This window comes from Coenobita brevimanus, chromosome 23 (assembly GCF_032717465.1).
Source record: "Coenobita brevimanus isolate Jiangsu-jjx chromosome 23, ASM3271746v2, whole genome shotgun sequence".
Lineage (NCBI taxonomy): Eukaryota > Metazoa > Arthropoda > Malacostraca > Decapoda > Coenobitidae > Coenobita > Coenobita brevimanus.
Window position 1 is genome coordinate 48,502,349 of NC_136976.1, and position 17,477 is coordinate 48,519,825.

The 17,477-nt window shown below is 41.8% G+C and overlaps 1 protein-coding gene and 1 non-coding gene across 3 annotated transcripts in view; both read right to left on the reverse strand.

Annotated features, from left to right (window-relative positions):
* Positions 1-17,477, reverse strand: part of LOC145392960 (uncharacterized) — a 133,775-nt gene that overhangs the window by 58,019 nt on the left and 58,279 nt on the right. For both annotated transcript variants that reach the window (XM_080267256.1, XM_080267255.1), the window contains exons 8-10: positions 15,486-15,570; positions 853-1,042; positions 528-630 (exon numbers count right to left, since the gene is read on the reverse strand). In XM_080267256.1, the coding sequence (XP_080123382.1) occupies positions 528-630; positions 853-1,042; positions 15,486-15,570 (378 nt within the window). The remainder of the gene's footprint in view (positions 1-527; positions 631-852; positions 1,043-15,485; positions 15,571-17,477) is intronic.
* Positions 11,814-11,932, reverse strand: LOC145393100 (5S ribosomal RNA). Its single transcript, XR_013896118.1, has one exon. It is a non-coding gene; the product is annotated as a 5S ribosomal RNA (ribosomal RNA).

Genomic DNA, 17,477 nt, shown 5'->3' on the forward strand with positions numbered 1-17,477 from the left:
TACTTCCTCTCTTTCTGTTCCATCCTTCCTATCACTCTTTACTATTACTCTTATTTCAACTTTGGGTGACTAGTGACAAGTCTAATGGTTTAATGTAACCTTGAAAGCCATTTACAGTACAGTGCTTGGTGGTAACCATATACAGGGTGACATGAAGCCTACAATTGTGTCTCTTGTTAACTATGTGGAAACACATAAATGTGTTGCCATTCTGGAACCAAACTTCCATACTCTTCTAAATGCCTTGCTATGCTGAGATGCTGTCTGTTGCAAGGGAACACTGGCTCACTGCATATGACGGCCCTGCAGGGATAGTTGCTTGCCTGTGATTGACGAGCTTGGTCAATCAGACAGACCAAGGTTACTCAACACTAACTTCCTCCTTACCTTCCCAATGTTAGAACTTTATGGGCTTGATAACAACCTAAAATCAATGTGCATTCTTAGAAAATCCTCCAGTATAAACCTATATGATCACTATACATAATTTTCATGCCACAATAAATGAACTAAAGAGATTAACTTACTTGCTGATAACGGAGCTTTCCTACTTCAATCTGAAGTTCCTGATTCTCAGCTTGCAGATCATTTGCAGATACCTTCAAATCACTCAAGTTAGGTCCCAAGTGCCTAAGCAAAGTACAAATTTGGTTAGCAAGTTAAGCAACAAATATGTAATTCAGTTTCTCTGTGGTAACATTTATGAGATACAAAGTTCAACACTGATGGTCATTCCTATAACCTCAGATCAGTATGACCATATGCAACTCCCCTTTCAAATAGGGTGTTTGATGTTAGCTGGAAATTATCAGGGCTTTGAATGAAATGGGATTAAACATCCAGGGATAGTACCTGAGCTTGTTGACAGCGATGCGAAGATTGTAATTGTTCTTGAGGACTGTGTTGAAGGCCTCCTTGTCCCCATCACGAACAGATGCAAACTGCAGCTTACCAAGGGCCATCCGTAGCTCTTCATTATCTAGGATCAGGTGATTGATTCTCTCACGCAGTTCACGTGCCAGCTTTCCATCTTTACCACCAACTGCACCACAAAACACAATACATGTACTACAAGTAAGAAAATTTTTAATGTCATTATCAAAGGTAACAAGAGGGGAACCCAACCACTTCTGTAAATTTTTAATGTCATCATCAAAGGTAACAAGAGGGGAACCCAACCACTTCTGTATCCTATATTTTGTTTTGACAGAGAAAACAACAGAAGAGCTGCATTATCACCTGACATCTCCTTTCCATTGAACTGGAATGCTATATACCACACATGATGATGGGGCAGATCTATAATACAGTATAAGGTTAAGTAGAAAATAAGTTTGGCTATGTGCTGCTGAATTTCTTTTCCATCTTGATACAGTAAGAAGGAAGATATATACTTGTTGAAATATTATAAATACATGGTTTTAAAAAAACTAGGACAGTTTAAACATGTACATGGATGCAGCAGCTATAAGTCCCTTTGGTTAATGCCCTTGATGTGGAGTGGGGTGGATGGGTAGTTTTATGTAGTGTGGTGTGGTGTGAGGGTGGTACTGTGCATTATGTGGTGTGATGTGGCTTTATACTAAAGTCTATGGGAGTAACGCACCTCATGTCTGTGATTCATTAATAAGATCCAGACAGAGAGAACCATTCCTAGAGATGCTTCCATTCTAAAAGTCAAATAAACCTATTCCTCTGCCACATTCCAATCATAGATGTGAAATGATGGAGAATATTTATAGGACAGCAAATTCTAGGTACTGTATCTGGTACAGTACAGACTCCATAATATAGTACTAGGCAAGTTCTATGTTACACTTTCATGGAATATGAAAGGAGAGTAAAAAACAATTAGCAGGAATACAGTAGACTCTCTTTTTACTGAACCTCAATATGACAGATTTCAGATTTATTGAATGTCTCTGTGACCAATGAACTTTCTCTGGTTATAATGAACTAAGGTCAATATATGGGGTGCATTGCATGGCTCTTCCGCTGCCAATGGATGGGGTGACCCAACTGGGCTAGCCTAGAGATCTGCTGGTAGGAACAAATAATCAGCTGAGCCATTTTGGGGATGCTTCTAGTAGGATTGGGTGGGACCAGAGTCTGTGGACACATTGTATGACACTTGATCAGCCTCAGTCTAGCTGCGTCTTTTGCTGTGTACAGACTATCACATTTGCGTCTCGTTTCTCTCAACACTGCCAAGTGTTTTTCGCTGTGAAGAAGTCATCTTCACTGGGAGTGATGAGTGAAAGTTAACTAGGTGTATAGCCTACAAGAGGAGTGGCAGTGAAAGCAGTGTACAGCCATCTATACAGGTTGTGTGCAATACAGTAGTGTAGCTCCCAAAACTATCTTTAAAATAATGTGCTATACAATCTAACATAATGGATGATGTTACTGTATTTGACATGTGCTGCATGAGGTGGCAACAATTGGTAGACTTGCATCTACTATGAAGCTGTGTCATTCACAAAGTGAAACACAAAACCACAATACCTTCCGACACTGAGATATCACCCAAATGGTCTAGAGAAATAATGGTACATGGTTAACCCTTTCGTGTTTAATGGATGCGGTGCAAATTTCACCCACTTGTTACCATGACGCTGGCTGCATATGTGCACATTTCACTTGCTCGTTACCATTCGAGGTCGGTTGCACTGAACGAAATGGTCCTGTATTTTTGGTTACAGAATGATTTTGCATCCAAAGCACTACTTTTGTCCCCATGTATCCCTCCACAGCACTCAATCCACTCCACACCCAGTGTCGCCCCACTGCCCCAATCAGTGGCTACGAACCTTGCTCTAACGTACGATGATTTCCTTTCGCGTTCCAAAAATCGGCCATTTCTGATCAACAGTGTAGACAAATAAATTCCCAATAACTTTCTCTCAGTAACATTTACCATAAAAATTATATTCTATGAGAAAAATTGAGGTAAAAAAATAAATACAGTAAGGGATAATTTATATCCAGTTGATCGTTTTTACAACACCACAAGCAAGCACATTTATTCAGGATTAAAGCAAAAAAAAAATTACGATTATCGAAGAATAAATATGGGTGTGAGGATAAATCATTAATGAACTGTCGAGTGCACAGGAATAGCGTGGTGACAGGGGGGGTTCTCTCAGTGTGTGGCCTTCAGCACCGAGACCCGCCTCCCTAGTGCTTGCTTGCAGTAGGATGCAGCTTGTGTTGAATGGTAACGAGAGGGTTAAAATAGTTCAACATGCAGGCCCTAAATTATTATGCTTTGCACTGTTGATCTATTCGTGGCTGTGATAATGAAACAATTGTGAGGGATATTTCTCCTGTGTTGTTTCATGATCCGTGGTTTCACTCATTTTCGAACATGGCAACTCAGCCGATCGTTGTTACTATGTTTCCCAAAATGCACATAGCACGGCATAATATGCTGTAATGGGTTATATTCTTTAACAGAAACGTATAAGTATTGCAGAACGGTTACCATTGTTTGCAGTCATATGGTGGTATTGATTTTCCTATTAGCAGTAGCACCTACAACAGCTAACCTTGCTTACAAACCTTACCAAAATGACATGTGGTCAGGCAGCATGTTTCAAACTGTTCATTATGCCATCCTTCACAGCAAACATTAAAGTTTCATGCTGTTCATTAAGCCATCCTTTGCACCAGACATTAAAGAGAGGTTTGGGAGCAACTACACACGTGTTTCCAACTTTCCCACTTCTTTTACTCCAGTCTGACCTGATACTGCCCTCTCCACATCATGACTGCTGAGTTGGAATAACAGATTATAGTAATGCTATACTAGCCATGACAAGCGCTCGTGGGCCCTTCAAGCCCTCTCGCACTTGCTCCTGCGGAGGGCTCACACGTTGTGTGCTCACTTTCTTGTGCTTCACACTTGTTTCCTCGTGCTTCACGCGCGCATTGCGATCATTTCAGGTAATCCGAGTCACGTTTATGTGCTGTTCTAGTCTAACACTGTCACTTAGATTCTTTGCACCTAACCAATTGATCGTGTTATTTGCAGCTTTGGGAATGGAACCCAAGTTGTCCGCACGCAAGTCCGAGATATTGACCACTCGGCCACTGCAACCAACCGGAAGCCGGGAACAGCGTTTTTTGGGTCAAAATTTGTTTGCTCATTAAACATAGTAAAAGTTTTTCTATCGTGAAGGGACCAAGTTTTTTCACATCAGCAAATTTTCTGCTATTTTTGTGTCAATTTTGGTGCGATTTCAATGTGAAGTTTCAGCTGCCCCAAATACACACACACACAGACACACAGCTACTGCTATAGTATATTAGAAGTACTGCAACAATGATGTGATGTATGTTGCAAAAGGATGAAATATGGTCCAAGTTAGTGAAAAATGGGTATATATTTCATTTACTGAGCTGGAATATGATAAATTAGTTACAGTATTTATTTTCAATCACGTGCTTGAATTCCCATCTGGAGGGCTAATCCTCAGATTTATTGAACACTCAGGTTTATCAAACCAAGCTTCTCCCCAACTAGTTTGATGTAGTAAGGGTGTACTGTATGAGTAAAGATTAGGTTCAAAGGAGATAGATATGATGTGATGCCACCGTATAACATAAGGATGAGAGAACTAAAAGCGCCACTGAGAAGTCCGTGTAATAACCTCTGTGGAATGGGTGAACATGTACAAATGTTGCGGATGACTAATGAAGGAGAACAATGTGGCACAACTAACAGCATATGACTGTTTAGTAGATATACTGTACACGTTGTTCAAGATTATGTCCAGACTTAAAGAGATATAGGACGATCTCAACAAAAATTTTTTTTTAAACATACATACAGTGGTGCTTCGTGTTTAGAGATTTAATTAGTCTGGCAAAACCATCACTAAATGTGAAATCGCTACATGCAAAGTGTACTTTATATGGGAAAAATGTCAGTTAGTCTGCCCCTATCCTCCAAGTCACCCTTTTGACCCCAGATTTCCTACTTTAAGTGCTGAAAATGAAACACAGTGTATTAGCAATACATTATACAGATACAGTACTGTATGGTTATACATCTACTCACCGCCGAAAAACGCCAAATGCTCGGCACTGTGAGAGAAAAAAAAAGCACTCAAGGTCGCCAGATGCTCACAACAGTGACAACAATGGCGGTCTGGTGGTGGACGGGCAAGGCATTTCACGTCCCACATTGCTAAATGCATAAGACAATCGCTAAATGCGCAGGATTGGTACCTTTTCTAACCTGTCGCTAAATGTGAAAATCACTAACTTGGAACACACTAAACGGAAGGGACCACTGTAATATGCTAATGGCCATAAAATTGGAAGGGATATTTAAGTTAAAGCTTCTCTATCTGTAATGTAGTCCATTGTTATTTCAGATCTCAGTAATTTTTTAATGTAATTAATGTGAAGGTCTGTCAGATCACATGGCTGTGGTATGCAAGATCAAGCTGAAAGGAGTGAGGTGGATCAGGAGAGAGAGGAGCAGTCAGGGAGAAAGACTGAAAGCTGAGAAACTGAGGATCAAAGAAATGGCAGATGATTACATGATCAAAGTAGAGGAGTTAGAATTAATTATCTGAAATAAAATGGATCTGGACAGCCTGTGGAATGCATATGGGGACTGCTTAGTTAGGAATGCTAAAGCAGTGTGTGGTGTGGCAAGAATATCAACAAAGAAGAAAGGTACGGCATGGTGGGATGAGGAGGTTAAGAGAGTGGTGGAGGAAAAGAGGACGAAGTGGCTGAAGTGGTTACAGGACAGGGTTTCAGTTGAAATAAGAACTGAATATGTTGAGAGCAAGAAGCACGTAAAAAGCCTAGTGAAGAGGAAAAAGGAGGAGGTAAATGAGGATCTAGGAAGAAAACTGAATGCGAACTACTCTGAAAATAGGAAGTTATTCTGGAAAGAGGTGCGGAAATGTAGAAGAGAAACCGGAAAGAAATGTGACGGTGTGAAGCATGTAGGTGGTAGATTATTAACCCATGGGGATGATGTAAGGACCAGATGGAAAGAATATTTTGAAAGCCTGACAAACAGGAATACAGAGAGCAGAGCCGCTGTACACATGATTGGTTTTGGGGGGGTGCAGAGAAGGAATACAGTGCCAGGAGACGTGACACACGCACAGTGTGAAGAGTGCTGTGAAGCAGCTGAAAATTGGAAAAGCAGTTGGGGTTGATGAGATGTATGCAGAGATGCTTAAGTGTAATGGAGAGTGTGGAATGAAGTGCCTGTTGGAGATATGTAAAAAGACATGAATGAGTGAAAGTGTGCCTGCAGAGTGGAAAAGGCTGTGATTGTACCCCTGTAAAAAAATAAAGGTGAGCAAAGTGAGTGCAAGAATGATCATGGCATAAGTTTATTGAGAGTTGCAGAGAAGGTATAAGAAAGAATTACTATAAAGAAAGTAAGTAAGATACCAGAAGTCCTAGTGAGTGATGAACAGGGTGGCTTTACGAGTGGCAGAGGATGTGTGGATCAAATATTTGCAGTAAGACAGATGGTGGAGAAGGCTTGTGAGAAGGACCATAAGATGTTTACAGCATTCATGGATCTGGAAAATGCACAAGACAAAGTGGACAGAGAAGGAGTGTGGAAAATTTTGCACATGTACGGTGTAGATGGTAAGCTGCTAGATGCTGTCAAGTTTTTATGATGGTAGTGAAGCATGTGTAAGAGTACATGGGCATCTAAGTGAATGGTTCACGATCGGTGTGGGCGTGCGACAGGGCTATGTGATTTCCCCATGGTTGTCCAATATATATATGGATGGGGTGATGAGAGAAGTAAAAACATGAGTAATGCAGAGAGGGATGCAATTGGTAATGAATGGTGATGGATGGAATATCTCAAATTTGTTGTATGCTGATGATGCAGTACTGCTTGCAAGTAGCGGACAAAAACTTGGTAGGCTAGTGCAGAGTTTTGCTGATGTCTGTGAGCTTCGTGCCTTGAGAGTAAATGTAGAAAAGAGTAAAGTGATGGTTACTGAGAGAGAAGGTGACTTCCAGTGCAATGTTACAGTGAATGGAGAGAGGCTGGAATTGGTGAGAGTTCAAATACCTGGGTACAGTAATAGAAAAGAGAGGAAAATGTGCAAAAGAAATGGAAAGCAGGGAGACCCAAGGAAGAAAGGTAGCTGGTGCAATGAAGGCCTTGATAAAAAACAGAGGCTTGAGTGTTGCAGCTACACGAGGCTTACATGAAGGAGTGTTAGTGCCAACTTTAACATATGGATGTGAGACTATGGTGTGGGACGAAAATGAAAAGTCAAGAGTAAGAGCAGTGGAGAGGGGACTGCTGAGGAATGTATGTGGAGTATATAGGGTGGACAGAATACAAAATAATGTGATTCATGAAAGATGTGGAGTGAGGAAGTCGATGGACACCAGAATCAAAGAGAGTGTACTGAGGTGGTATGGTTATGTGGAGAGAATGGATAACAACAGTGGCAAAACAGGTACATCTCAGTGAATCAGAAGGAGGGAGGAGGCGAGGTAGGCCAAGGAGACGGTGGAGAGATATGGTGGACAAGTGTGTGAGGAAGAGAGGGTTGGAAGTCGGTGAGGCTAGGGAACTGACAGATCGAGCTGCCTAGATGAATGTTGTGAGGAAAAGTGCATGATCAGGGATATGGCACCCCTTTTTAACGTGGTAGTGTCTGGACTGACTCTACTGGGTACGATTATGTGAAGCTACAGAACATGGTGAATGTTTTTGGCATATCCGATAGAGCCAGGATTCAGCGGGCTTGAATGATGAGAGAATGGAAATGTGGCCCATTGGACTAGGCAAATTTGGGCTGTCTGGACATTGCTACTCCTCACCCTGCCCTAGGGTGGGAAAGGAGGTCTGGACGATGATGATGATGATAATGATGATGATGTAATTATTTGTGTAAAGGTACTCTATCATAAGACATTAAGGTGTGAAAATATATACAGTACAGTAATCCCTGTACTTTCCGGATGCCCACTTTCCAGACACCCCACTTACCGGACATTGAAGGCCTGGACCTTCGGAATCCCAAAATGGCCAAAAAATGAAAAAAATCCCCCCAAAATCTGAATTTTTTCCCACCTGTAATTTGAAATTGCCACGCGGCACCGAACAGCTGTTACACCACGGACCCTTCACTCTCTCCTTCCTCCCCCCTCCCCTGTCAGGGTTGCCATTTGGTATTTTTCATTACCAAATGTGGGCCAATTTGGTAATGAAAAATTCGTTTGGTAATGAATCAGAATAATGCATTACCAAATGGATTTTTCACATGCATGAGGATACACAGGATGGAGATGGTGGATTGTCTGCTCTCTCTGATTAATCTGCTAGCCTACATAGAGTGAAAATAATCAACGTGCTGTTAATTATAAGGAGAGTGATTACATTTATTTATACTTGTATATATAATTAGTGAAGAATAAATGCTTCCTTTAAGAATTTGGTAATGAAAATTGAGGAGTTTGGTAATGTGTCCAAGTTCAGATCTGACAACCCTGTTCCCAGTTACTGCCTAACCTTCCTTCAGGGAAGACGTCCATCGTAATCGATGCCACACGTGCTCGTTTTTTGTGAATAAACAGTGAATAAACCGCAGTACCACGCCACAAGACCACATGGGAATTTACAGTGTTGTGCAGTGTTATGAAATCAGAATTTATAGTGCAAAGGATTAACTGTGGAGTGAGTGTGGAGTGCAGAGTGGCGGTTGAAATTGGCGGTTCAAACTGGTGTGGTTCAGTTAAGAAGAATGTGCAGGTTAAACAATTATAACTCACAGTGCAAAGAATTAAGTGTAGCACAACACTGGATTACTGTATGTGCTTCAAGAACATTTTCACAACTACCAGAGCCTTAGAGAGTTAGAGGAGGTGGCCATAGACGTGCTGTAAGTACAGTACAGTACCCTATATACTGATAGGCCTAAGTATTTTCCATACTCACTTCTAATTCCTCATTCTCTGGTTCCTATTCATTTATTTCATGCTTTATGTCCATTATTGGTGTGAACAGGGTCTTAAATAGGTTTAAATAAGTACTATGCATGTCTGGTAGGGAGTTTTTTAGGTGGCTTTCAAAGTTAGGCTAGGTTAGGGTCAATAAGTACCACTCCAGCAGTCAGAGGCCCACTTTTTGGACAGGACCACTTTCCGGACATGCCTTTGGCTCTATTACATCAGATAGTGGAGGGATTACTGTATACATATATATATATATATATATATATATATATAAATCTATCTATCTATCTATATATCTCATCAGCCGTTTGAGTGTCAACTGCAGGACCAGCCTATCCCAACCGAAGTGGGGACAATACAGCCAATGCATCTCTACCAAGTGGCTTAGGCTGTCTGGCAGACTGTATGTAGGGTGAGAAGTGCTTGTAAGTGTAATTGTTGTGCTGGAGTGGCTTTGGATGCACGTGTAGTCTGCGAACCAAGTGTAATCGGCCCGCGCAAGCTGACTGGTTGCAAACATACTTTACAGTATGCGACACTGGTTCAATCACAGCACCCCTTGTGTCCGCCAACGCAGTACGTGGCATGAAGAACGCTCCCAAACTTTATTACCCCCGTGGGGCGCGAACCCTCGTTCTTCAGTGTACGAAAACGCACACTTTACCACTGTACCACAGAGGCTCCATATATATAATACACGCACACACACACATATATATATATCAGTATTGTGAAACCAACTCTAATGTATGGAAGTGAAGCTTTGACTTTGCTGGAGGGACAGAAGTCAAAAGTGAGAGCAGTGGAAATGAGTTATTTGAGAGGAGCACGTGGAATCACATGGAGAGACAGAATGACAAATGAGGAAGTGATGTGGATGTGATAAGAAGCATTAGGAGAAACACACTGAGGTCGTTTGGCCATGTGGAGAGGATGGAGAGTGAAAGACTGACAAGGAGAGTGTATGTGAGTGTTGTGGAGGGGGGGTGATGGAGGGGGAGGCCAAGGATGAGATGGAGGGATGGAGTGGAGAGGTATATGAGAGAGGCGGGTGTGAGCTGGGAGCAGGGAAATGAAATCGCGGGGGACAGGGTGACATGGAGGCGATTTGTTTGTGGCCACCCCTTACGGGATTAAGGCGTCTGGCAAAACATATATACATATATACAGTATATATTCACTCTCATCTTAAATGTCAGGACCAACTGCCTAGCCCTGGGCTCCTACGCTCCTCATGGGGCAACGTAGGATTGGATGATGGATGGATGGCTGGCTGGATGGATGGATATATATATATATATACTGTACAGCTACCACAAATGGACTTAGGACCTCCCCCCACAAAGTATTAAAAGACACAGAAATCATAGTATATCACAATGTTTGTTCATGAAATGCCATTCATTAATATGAAATCATGTTTCTCTTGTTTTTCAGGACCAGTTGGATGCGATTTGGCATGGAATCACTTAGATCTCTAAAGTAATCTAAGGACATTTCTTTACAACAAACATTTGTCAGTTCAGTCTTGAGGTTGTCCAGATTGGGTGTCGTCTTCTCTGCCATGATTTTCTTCATCTTTGCCCAGCATTTTTCTATCAGATTTAGATCTGGACTGTTGCCAGGCCAGTCAAGGACCTCAATCCGATTATCCTGAAGCCATTTTGTCACCTTTCTTGACTTGTAATGTTGAGCTGAATTGTGTAGGAAAAGTTGCACCCATGAATAGCAAAAAAGTTTAACAAATGATCTTTCAGAACTTGAATGTACCAACCACCAGTCATCATCAAGTTCTTAAGAAGAAAGTAGAGGCCTCCCCTTCCAATTTCACCTGAGAAACACACCCATACCATTACTGATTATGGGTGCTTAACAGTCGGCACCATGTATGCAGGGTCATTTCAACTACGGGAGGCAGGGCAATAAACCTTGGCAGAACGCACCTGGAACATTTGAAATATGTTTTCATTCTCCACTCATCCTATGTCCAGCGTGCATACTTCTTGGCAAACTGAATGCGCTGCTTCTTCACGCGGTCAGTGAAAAGCGGTTTCTTGGCTGCGGTGCAGCTTGGCAAAACCAGCTCCTTCGGCCAGTGGTGTTGGATAGTTCGAATTGGGATGCATTCTCTACAAATCTGCTGCTGTCAGTCAAGGATTCTTGATTACTTCCTTCTGCAGATGTGTATGTGTACCTCTGGAAGTCGTCCTCTTCTTTCCACTGCCATGCCTGTGCTCTGATACAACATCAGGTGGCAGGCCACGTGCTGCAGCAAGAATCTTCATGACGATGGACTTTGCGCGTCCAGTACATTCACAAATCATGTTGATAGGAACATTATCCTGCCTCTGTGCAATGATATGGACAATTTCATCCCTTGAGCAGTATATTCCAGGCATGACAACTCGACTCTAGGAAAATAACAGGGCAAAGGGTAATGCATACGAAAAAAGAGGGAGGTGCAAGCTCAGAGCGACAGGAACATACACTCCCAATCTCGCTTCTGGGCAAGCACTGACATGCTGAGTGTTTCATCACCTCCCACCAACACCAGAGGAGTTGCCAGTTACTTCTTGCCCAAAAAATTCACTTGGTAGAGGTGGAAACACAAAGCAAAGACAGACAACTCTCCCACAGTAATTCTGTGTGTAGGTCCTAAGTCAATCTGCGGTGGGAGAATATATATATATATATATATATATATATATATATATATATATATATATATATATATATATTCATTGCCAGACGCCATGAATCCCAAACGGGGTGACCAAGAGCTTAGAGTTAATTGTTTTACAGGGAGGGGCACTAATCCTCCACCAACCCCACTTGACACGTAGGGATGCCAACAGCATCTGGTGTTCCCAGGCGGTCACCCATCCAAGTACTAACCAGACCCAACGTTGCTTAACTTTGCTGATCGGACGGGAAGCGGTGTACTCAACATGGTATGGCCGTTATATATATATATATATATATATATAAAGAAAGCATGGCTTGGAGGAGTTGCTGGTTAGGGTGGTTATGGCCATGTATGTGGGTGCTCACACCCAGGTGAGAGTGAATGGAGATTTGAGTGATGAGTTTTCCGTGAATGTTGGTGTGCATCAGGGGTCAGTCTTGAGTCCCGTGTTGTTTATCATGGTACTTGAAGCCCTTTCACGTGACTTTAGAAACGGACTCCCGTGGGAGTTGTTGTATGCTGATGATTTGGTGTTGATTGCAGAGAATGAAAGGGAGGCGGAGGAAAGGTTTAGGAAGTGGAGAGATGGTATGGGGCAAAAGGGTTTAAGGGTAAATGCAGATAAAACAAAAGTGATGATATCTAGGGTTGGTGGCGGTACTGTCAAAGACGAGGGAGAGTGGCCATGTGCAGTTTGCCACAAGGGCGTGGGAAGTAATTCCATCTTGTGCAGTGTGTGTGATAAATGGGTGCATAAGAGATGTAGTGGTATCAGAGGTAGACTGCGAGATAATGCTGATTTTATGTGTACGGCGTGCCGGGGTGAGCAGATGGAGATCGTCAGACGTGAAAGGATTGAACTTGCTGGTGAATCTCTTGAGTGTGTGGAAGAGTTTTGTTATTTGGGAGACATGTTGTGTGCTGGAGGTGGGGCTGGAGCTAGCTCTGTGGCTAGGGTGAGAAGTGGTTGGAAGAAGTTCAGGGAGCTCTTGCCTCTCCTGACATTGAAAGGGCTCTCCCTACGTGCTAAGGGGTCTTTGTATGCAGCATGTGTTAGGAGTGTAATGCTGTATGGTAGTGAGACCTGGGCAGTGAAGGAGGAAGACATTCGCCGGCTCAGACGTACTGAAATGACAATGATTAGGTGGATGTGCAGTGCGTCCCTGCGTCCAAGGCCTGGAGGGGTTGGGTTTACAATGGAAGAGTTGAGAGGTAGGATGGGACTGGAGTGTATTGGTGTTGTGATGAGGAGAGGTAGATTGAGGTGGTTTGGACATGTGGAGAGGATGGGGGATGATAACTGGGTGAGGAAGGTGAGAAGTGTTAATATTGGGGGTGGGGTTGTGAGGGGTAGACCGAGAAAGACATGGGACGAGGTCATTAAGTGTGACCTTAGGGTTAAGGGACTGAACAGGGAGGCTGCAATGGATCGTGCAGCGTGGAGAGCCGCCATTAGGTGACCAAGGCCGACACATGCAAGCATGTTGGAGCCTTTAAAAACGAAAACGAAAACGAAAACGAAAGGGACAGAGGAAAATTTATGAGAAGAAGGATGGGGTAAAGTGTTTGTTTAGTTATCAATTGTTACTTATTAATTCAAATTACTCTCAGAATTTTCATGAATCAAGTGTGCAAAATTATTAAATTAGACTATCTATCTATCTATCTATCGCAAGATGCCATAATCCCATAAGGGGTGGCTGTTTGAATTAGTTGTTTTACAGGAAGGGGGACTAACCCTCCACCAACCCAACTGTTAACACATAGGGAACACGCATGGATTGATCATATGGTTACCACTCAGCATTATAAATGGTTTCCTGGCTTACAGGAGACCATCAGCTTTGCCACCTGAAAAGGAAAGAAGAGTAATAAAAAAAGACAGGAAAGATGACAGAAATAGGAAGAGAAGGGGGCAGACACAGAAAAAGCATGATGAAAGTGATGGAATTAGGCAACACTACATCAAGTTAGTGGATGATGGTCACCACCACCTACAACTATCACCACCTGCTACTCTTATTATAAAATAAGACAGGCAATAATAAGCACATTCTTTACGGTTTCAAACAACTCCAGGTGTTACTAGCTGGCCATCACCTGCTGAAATAATGTAATGACAAAGTCCTGGGCACCTAATATATAGAATGTTGTGGTTAGAGAAATCTAAGTTTTGAGGTGAATGATGCTGATGATAAAGAGAAAAAGAAAGAATGCTGAAAATGCAGTCTATGAAGATAGTGTTGCTTGCTAACAGAGAAAGTAATTTCTGCAACAACCTTGTGGCAAACTGCATATGGCCACACTCTCTTTGCTTTGACAGTATTAACACCAGCCCTTGATATCATCAATTTTGTTTTATCCGCATTTACTCTCACACCCTTGTACCCCATTTCATCCCTTCACTTCTAGAATCTTTGCTCCGCCTGCCTTTCATCCTCTGCAATCACAAACCAGGTCATCAGCATACATTTCCCATGACAGTCCATTTCTGAAGTAACGTGAAAGAGCACTATAACAAATAATATGGGGTTTAATACTGACCCCAGATGAATGCCAAAATTCACAGAAAACTTGTTACTCAATTTTCCATCCACTTTCATCTGGGTGTGAGCACTCACATACATAACCATAACCAGTCCATCCAGCCACTCCTCAATCCCAAGCTTTCTCATTGTCCACTTCACCACCTCCCATGGGACTCTGTCAAAGGCCTTCTCTAAATCAACAAAAACAAGGTACAGCTTCCTTTTCTTTTCTATATGTTTTTCCTGAAGCTATTATACAATGCATTTTATCAATATTCACTCTTTCCCTTATCATACCTTCTAGGACTCGAGGTCTCTCTCCATTACCTTCACTATCTGATCCAAAAGTATTATGTCTCTACAACTTCCTCTTTCCAGGGCATCACCTTTCCCTTTATATATATTTACTGTCACACTCTTCAGCAAGTCATCTGAGACAATACACTCATATATGATCAAATTTATCAAATCAGTAACTAAAGCTGCTCCTACACCTCCTGAGGCCTTTATCAATTTAAGGGTTGCACCTCTTTGATAAAAATAGCAATACTTATAAAACACGATGCAATCAAGCTACCCCCATAATGATAAGACTATTATTAACTCCTATTATTAATGACTGATTGCTTCTGTTGCTGATCAACCTGTCTGTCTGGCCGTGCAAACCCATCAACCACAAGCAAGCAAAAGCCCCTCTAGGGCTGTCCCTTGTGGTGAAATGATATTAATTTGCGGTCAACAGCGCCCTGTGACAAGGTGTGGGGGAAAGTGTGGAAGTTTGGTTCCTGGATAGATGATGTCGAATTTGTATCCCTCCACCCAGTTAGCACAGGCACCTTAGAATCTAAGGCACCACACCACCCCATCATACTGTTACCAAACAGCATTGCAAATGGTTCCCTGGGTTACAGGAAACCATTAGGCATGTCACTCAGTGCAGAGCTGCCTGAACTGGAAGAAGTAATAAAATGTGACAGGAAGACAAGGGGAGAAATAGGAAAAGAGGACGACAAATACAAAGGCAGAATGATACTTGTGATGGAAAAGTAGGCAGCTACATCACGTATTTGATGATGGCCAATGCAAGAAAGAATGGCAACCATCATCTCATCAATACTGTAAATACTGCAGGAAGTTTAACTCATGACAATTATCTAGAAATATGTATTTCAGAAAACCTGAAAACTAAGAAAGGTGGTACAAAAAGTAACCAAAATATGTGTAACTATCTTCAGTTGTAGTCATCCTCTTCTTTCCAGTTAGCTTAAAAAAAAAAGAAGAAAATGAAAAAAAGTACCACTTACTTTTAATTGGTGCAATCATTTCTTGCTGTAGTCTGGTGATTTCATTTTCCATGTCTCTATTTTCTGTTGTCAAAGCTTCAATAATCTACAAATAAAGATGAATACATATAAGTAAATCATTTGCTTCCAGTAAAATATATACTACACAAACTATTTGTGACGGATTACTAATAAACAATATATAATATTTATGGTTAAGTGGCTTGATTACTGCAATAATGATGGACATTTTCTTACTGCAAGGAAACTGGTTGTGTCCATGAGAAGATGAAAATCTTTGAAAGGCTATTTATGGCTGAGGGATCTAGATACTTCCAGTGAATGTTTGTGATGTGGTGTCCATGAGAAGATGAAAATCTTTGAAAGGCTATTTATGGCTGAGGGATGTAGATACTTCCAGTGAATGTTTGTGATGTGGTCTGATTATGTTATTTAGAATTCTTATATTTCAAACTGTTGAACTTGGGCTATACAGTACACAGAAAGGATTTATGGGCATTTCTTTTAACAGCAGTTTCTTCAGTTCTGCATGATAAAATTTTGTCACATATATTGCATGCACATATATAATCACTACACATCATGTGTTACCGCATTTTCGCTTACACTTCGCAGGTTCGAGTAGTGGATGATTGATATGGCATGTGATCTTCATTCGTAGGCTGCCATTTTGAAACACACAGCATTACATCTTACCGGGATGCAGTATGGCAGCATGTGGTTTGGTAGGTTGTGTTTTTTGAGGTGGCTGGATGTTTGGATAGGCTTTTCCCATAATATGGCCTGTGTGAACTTAGAAGTGGTCGGCAGAGTGGCAGGGGTGGGAGAGACCCACCTGAATGACCGAAACCATCAACATAAATGAAAAAGCACAAGTGAGAGCACAGACTTGGGACGATGCATATGAAAAATATGTTTGACAGAAAAGGCAAGATTGTGAATTACAGTGGGCAAGGCGTGAAAACCTGTGAAATTCAAAAACTAATTGAAGTTCCTGACAGTAAAATAAGAACAATGAGACAGAAGAAAGATCCAATAAAGCAGCTACTGGCAATTTAAGTCTAAAATATCATCAAAATCAGTAAAAAAATATATATATAAATAAAACCCATCACAAAACCGGGGGTGGGCCTATGACAGATGGGGTTGGGTGGTATTTCTACACCCATCACTATTCCGGGGTATCGCATCTAGGGGTATCGTAAATCGGAGTTTGCCTGTATATACCGTATGTCTTGGTTTTTTATTATGGTCCTCACGCTGGCTTCATTCACGTCGTAGGCCTTAGCGATGTCCACTTTCCTCTCCCTTTTCTTCTTCCTCTCGATGATTTCTAGCTTGGTGGCCTGAGGGAGGTGCCGCCGCTTCTTGGGGTTCTCAGAAGGCTTCCTAGGCATCGTGAGCAGGATAAAATTCAGTAGCATGGGCAGAAAATGCAGCGAGAAAAACGCACCTTCCAATGCGAATTAAGCGACTGAGTGGCACTGTGGCGGAAGAGAGAAATTTAAACATCATGTGAGAGCAGAAGCATTTTTGACTGGGCGACATCACGATCATGTCACGATAGCGGGTGGGGGAGGCAACTTGATCAGAAGTTTTGATTGGCTGTCAGCATCACAGGAACGTCCAATATGACCGTGTTGGACCAGGGGTGATTGTGCTAAAGGCGAACTCTGCGGATTTCGCCCACTTCTCGGAGCTCCGTGCGTGTTATGCTAATGCACCCATGTTACAGTAATTAAATTGTATTAAATCATACTAATTTTTTGCTCCCCGTGCTGGACAAAAGCTTGTTGGACACGAGGGTGCTGTATATATATATATATATATATATATATATATATATATATATATACATTATATATATATACAGTATATATATATATATATATATATATATATGTATACAGTACCCTCGCGTCCAACACGGTAATATTGTCATGCATGGGTCACGTGTTGGACCAAAAACGTGTTGGACTAACAATAGAGCTT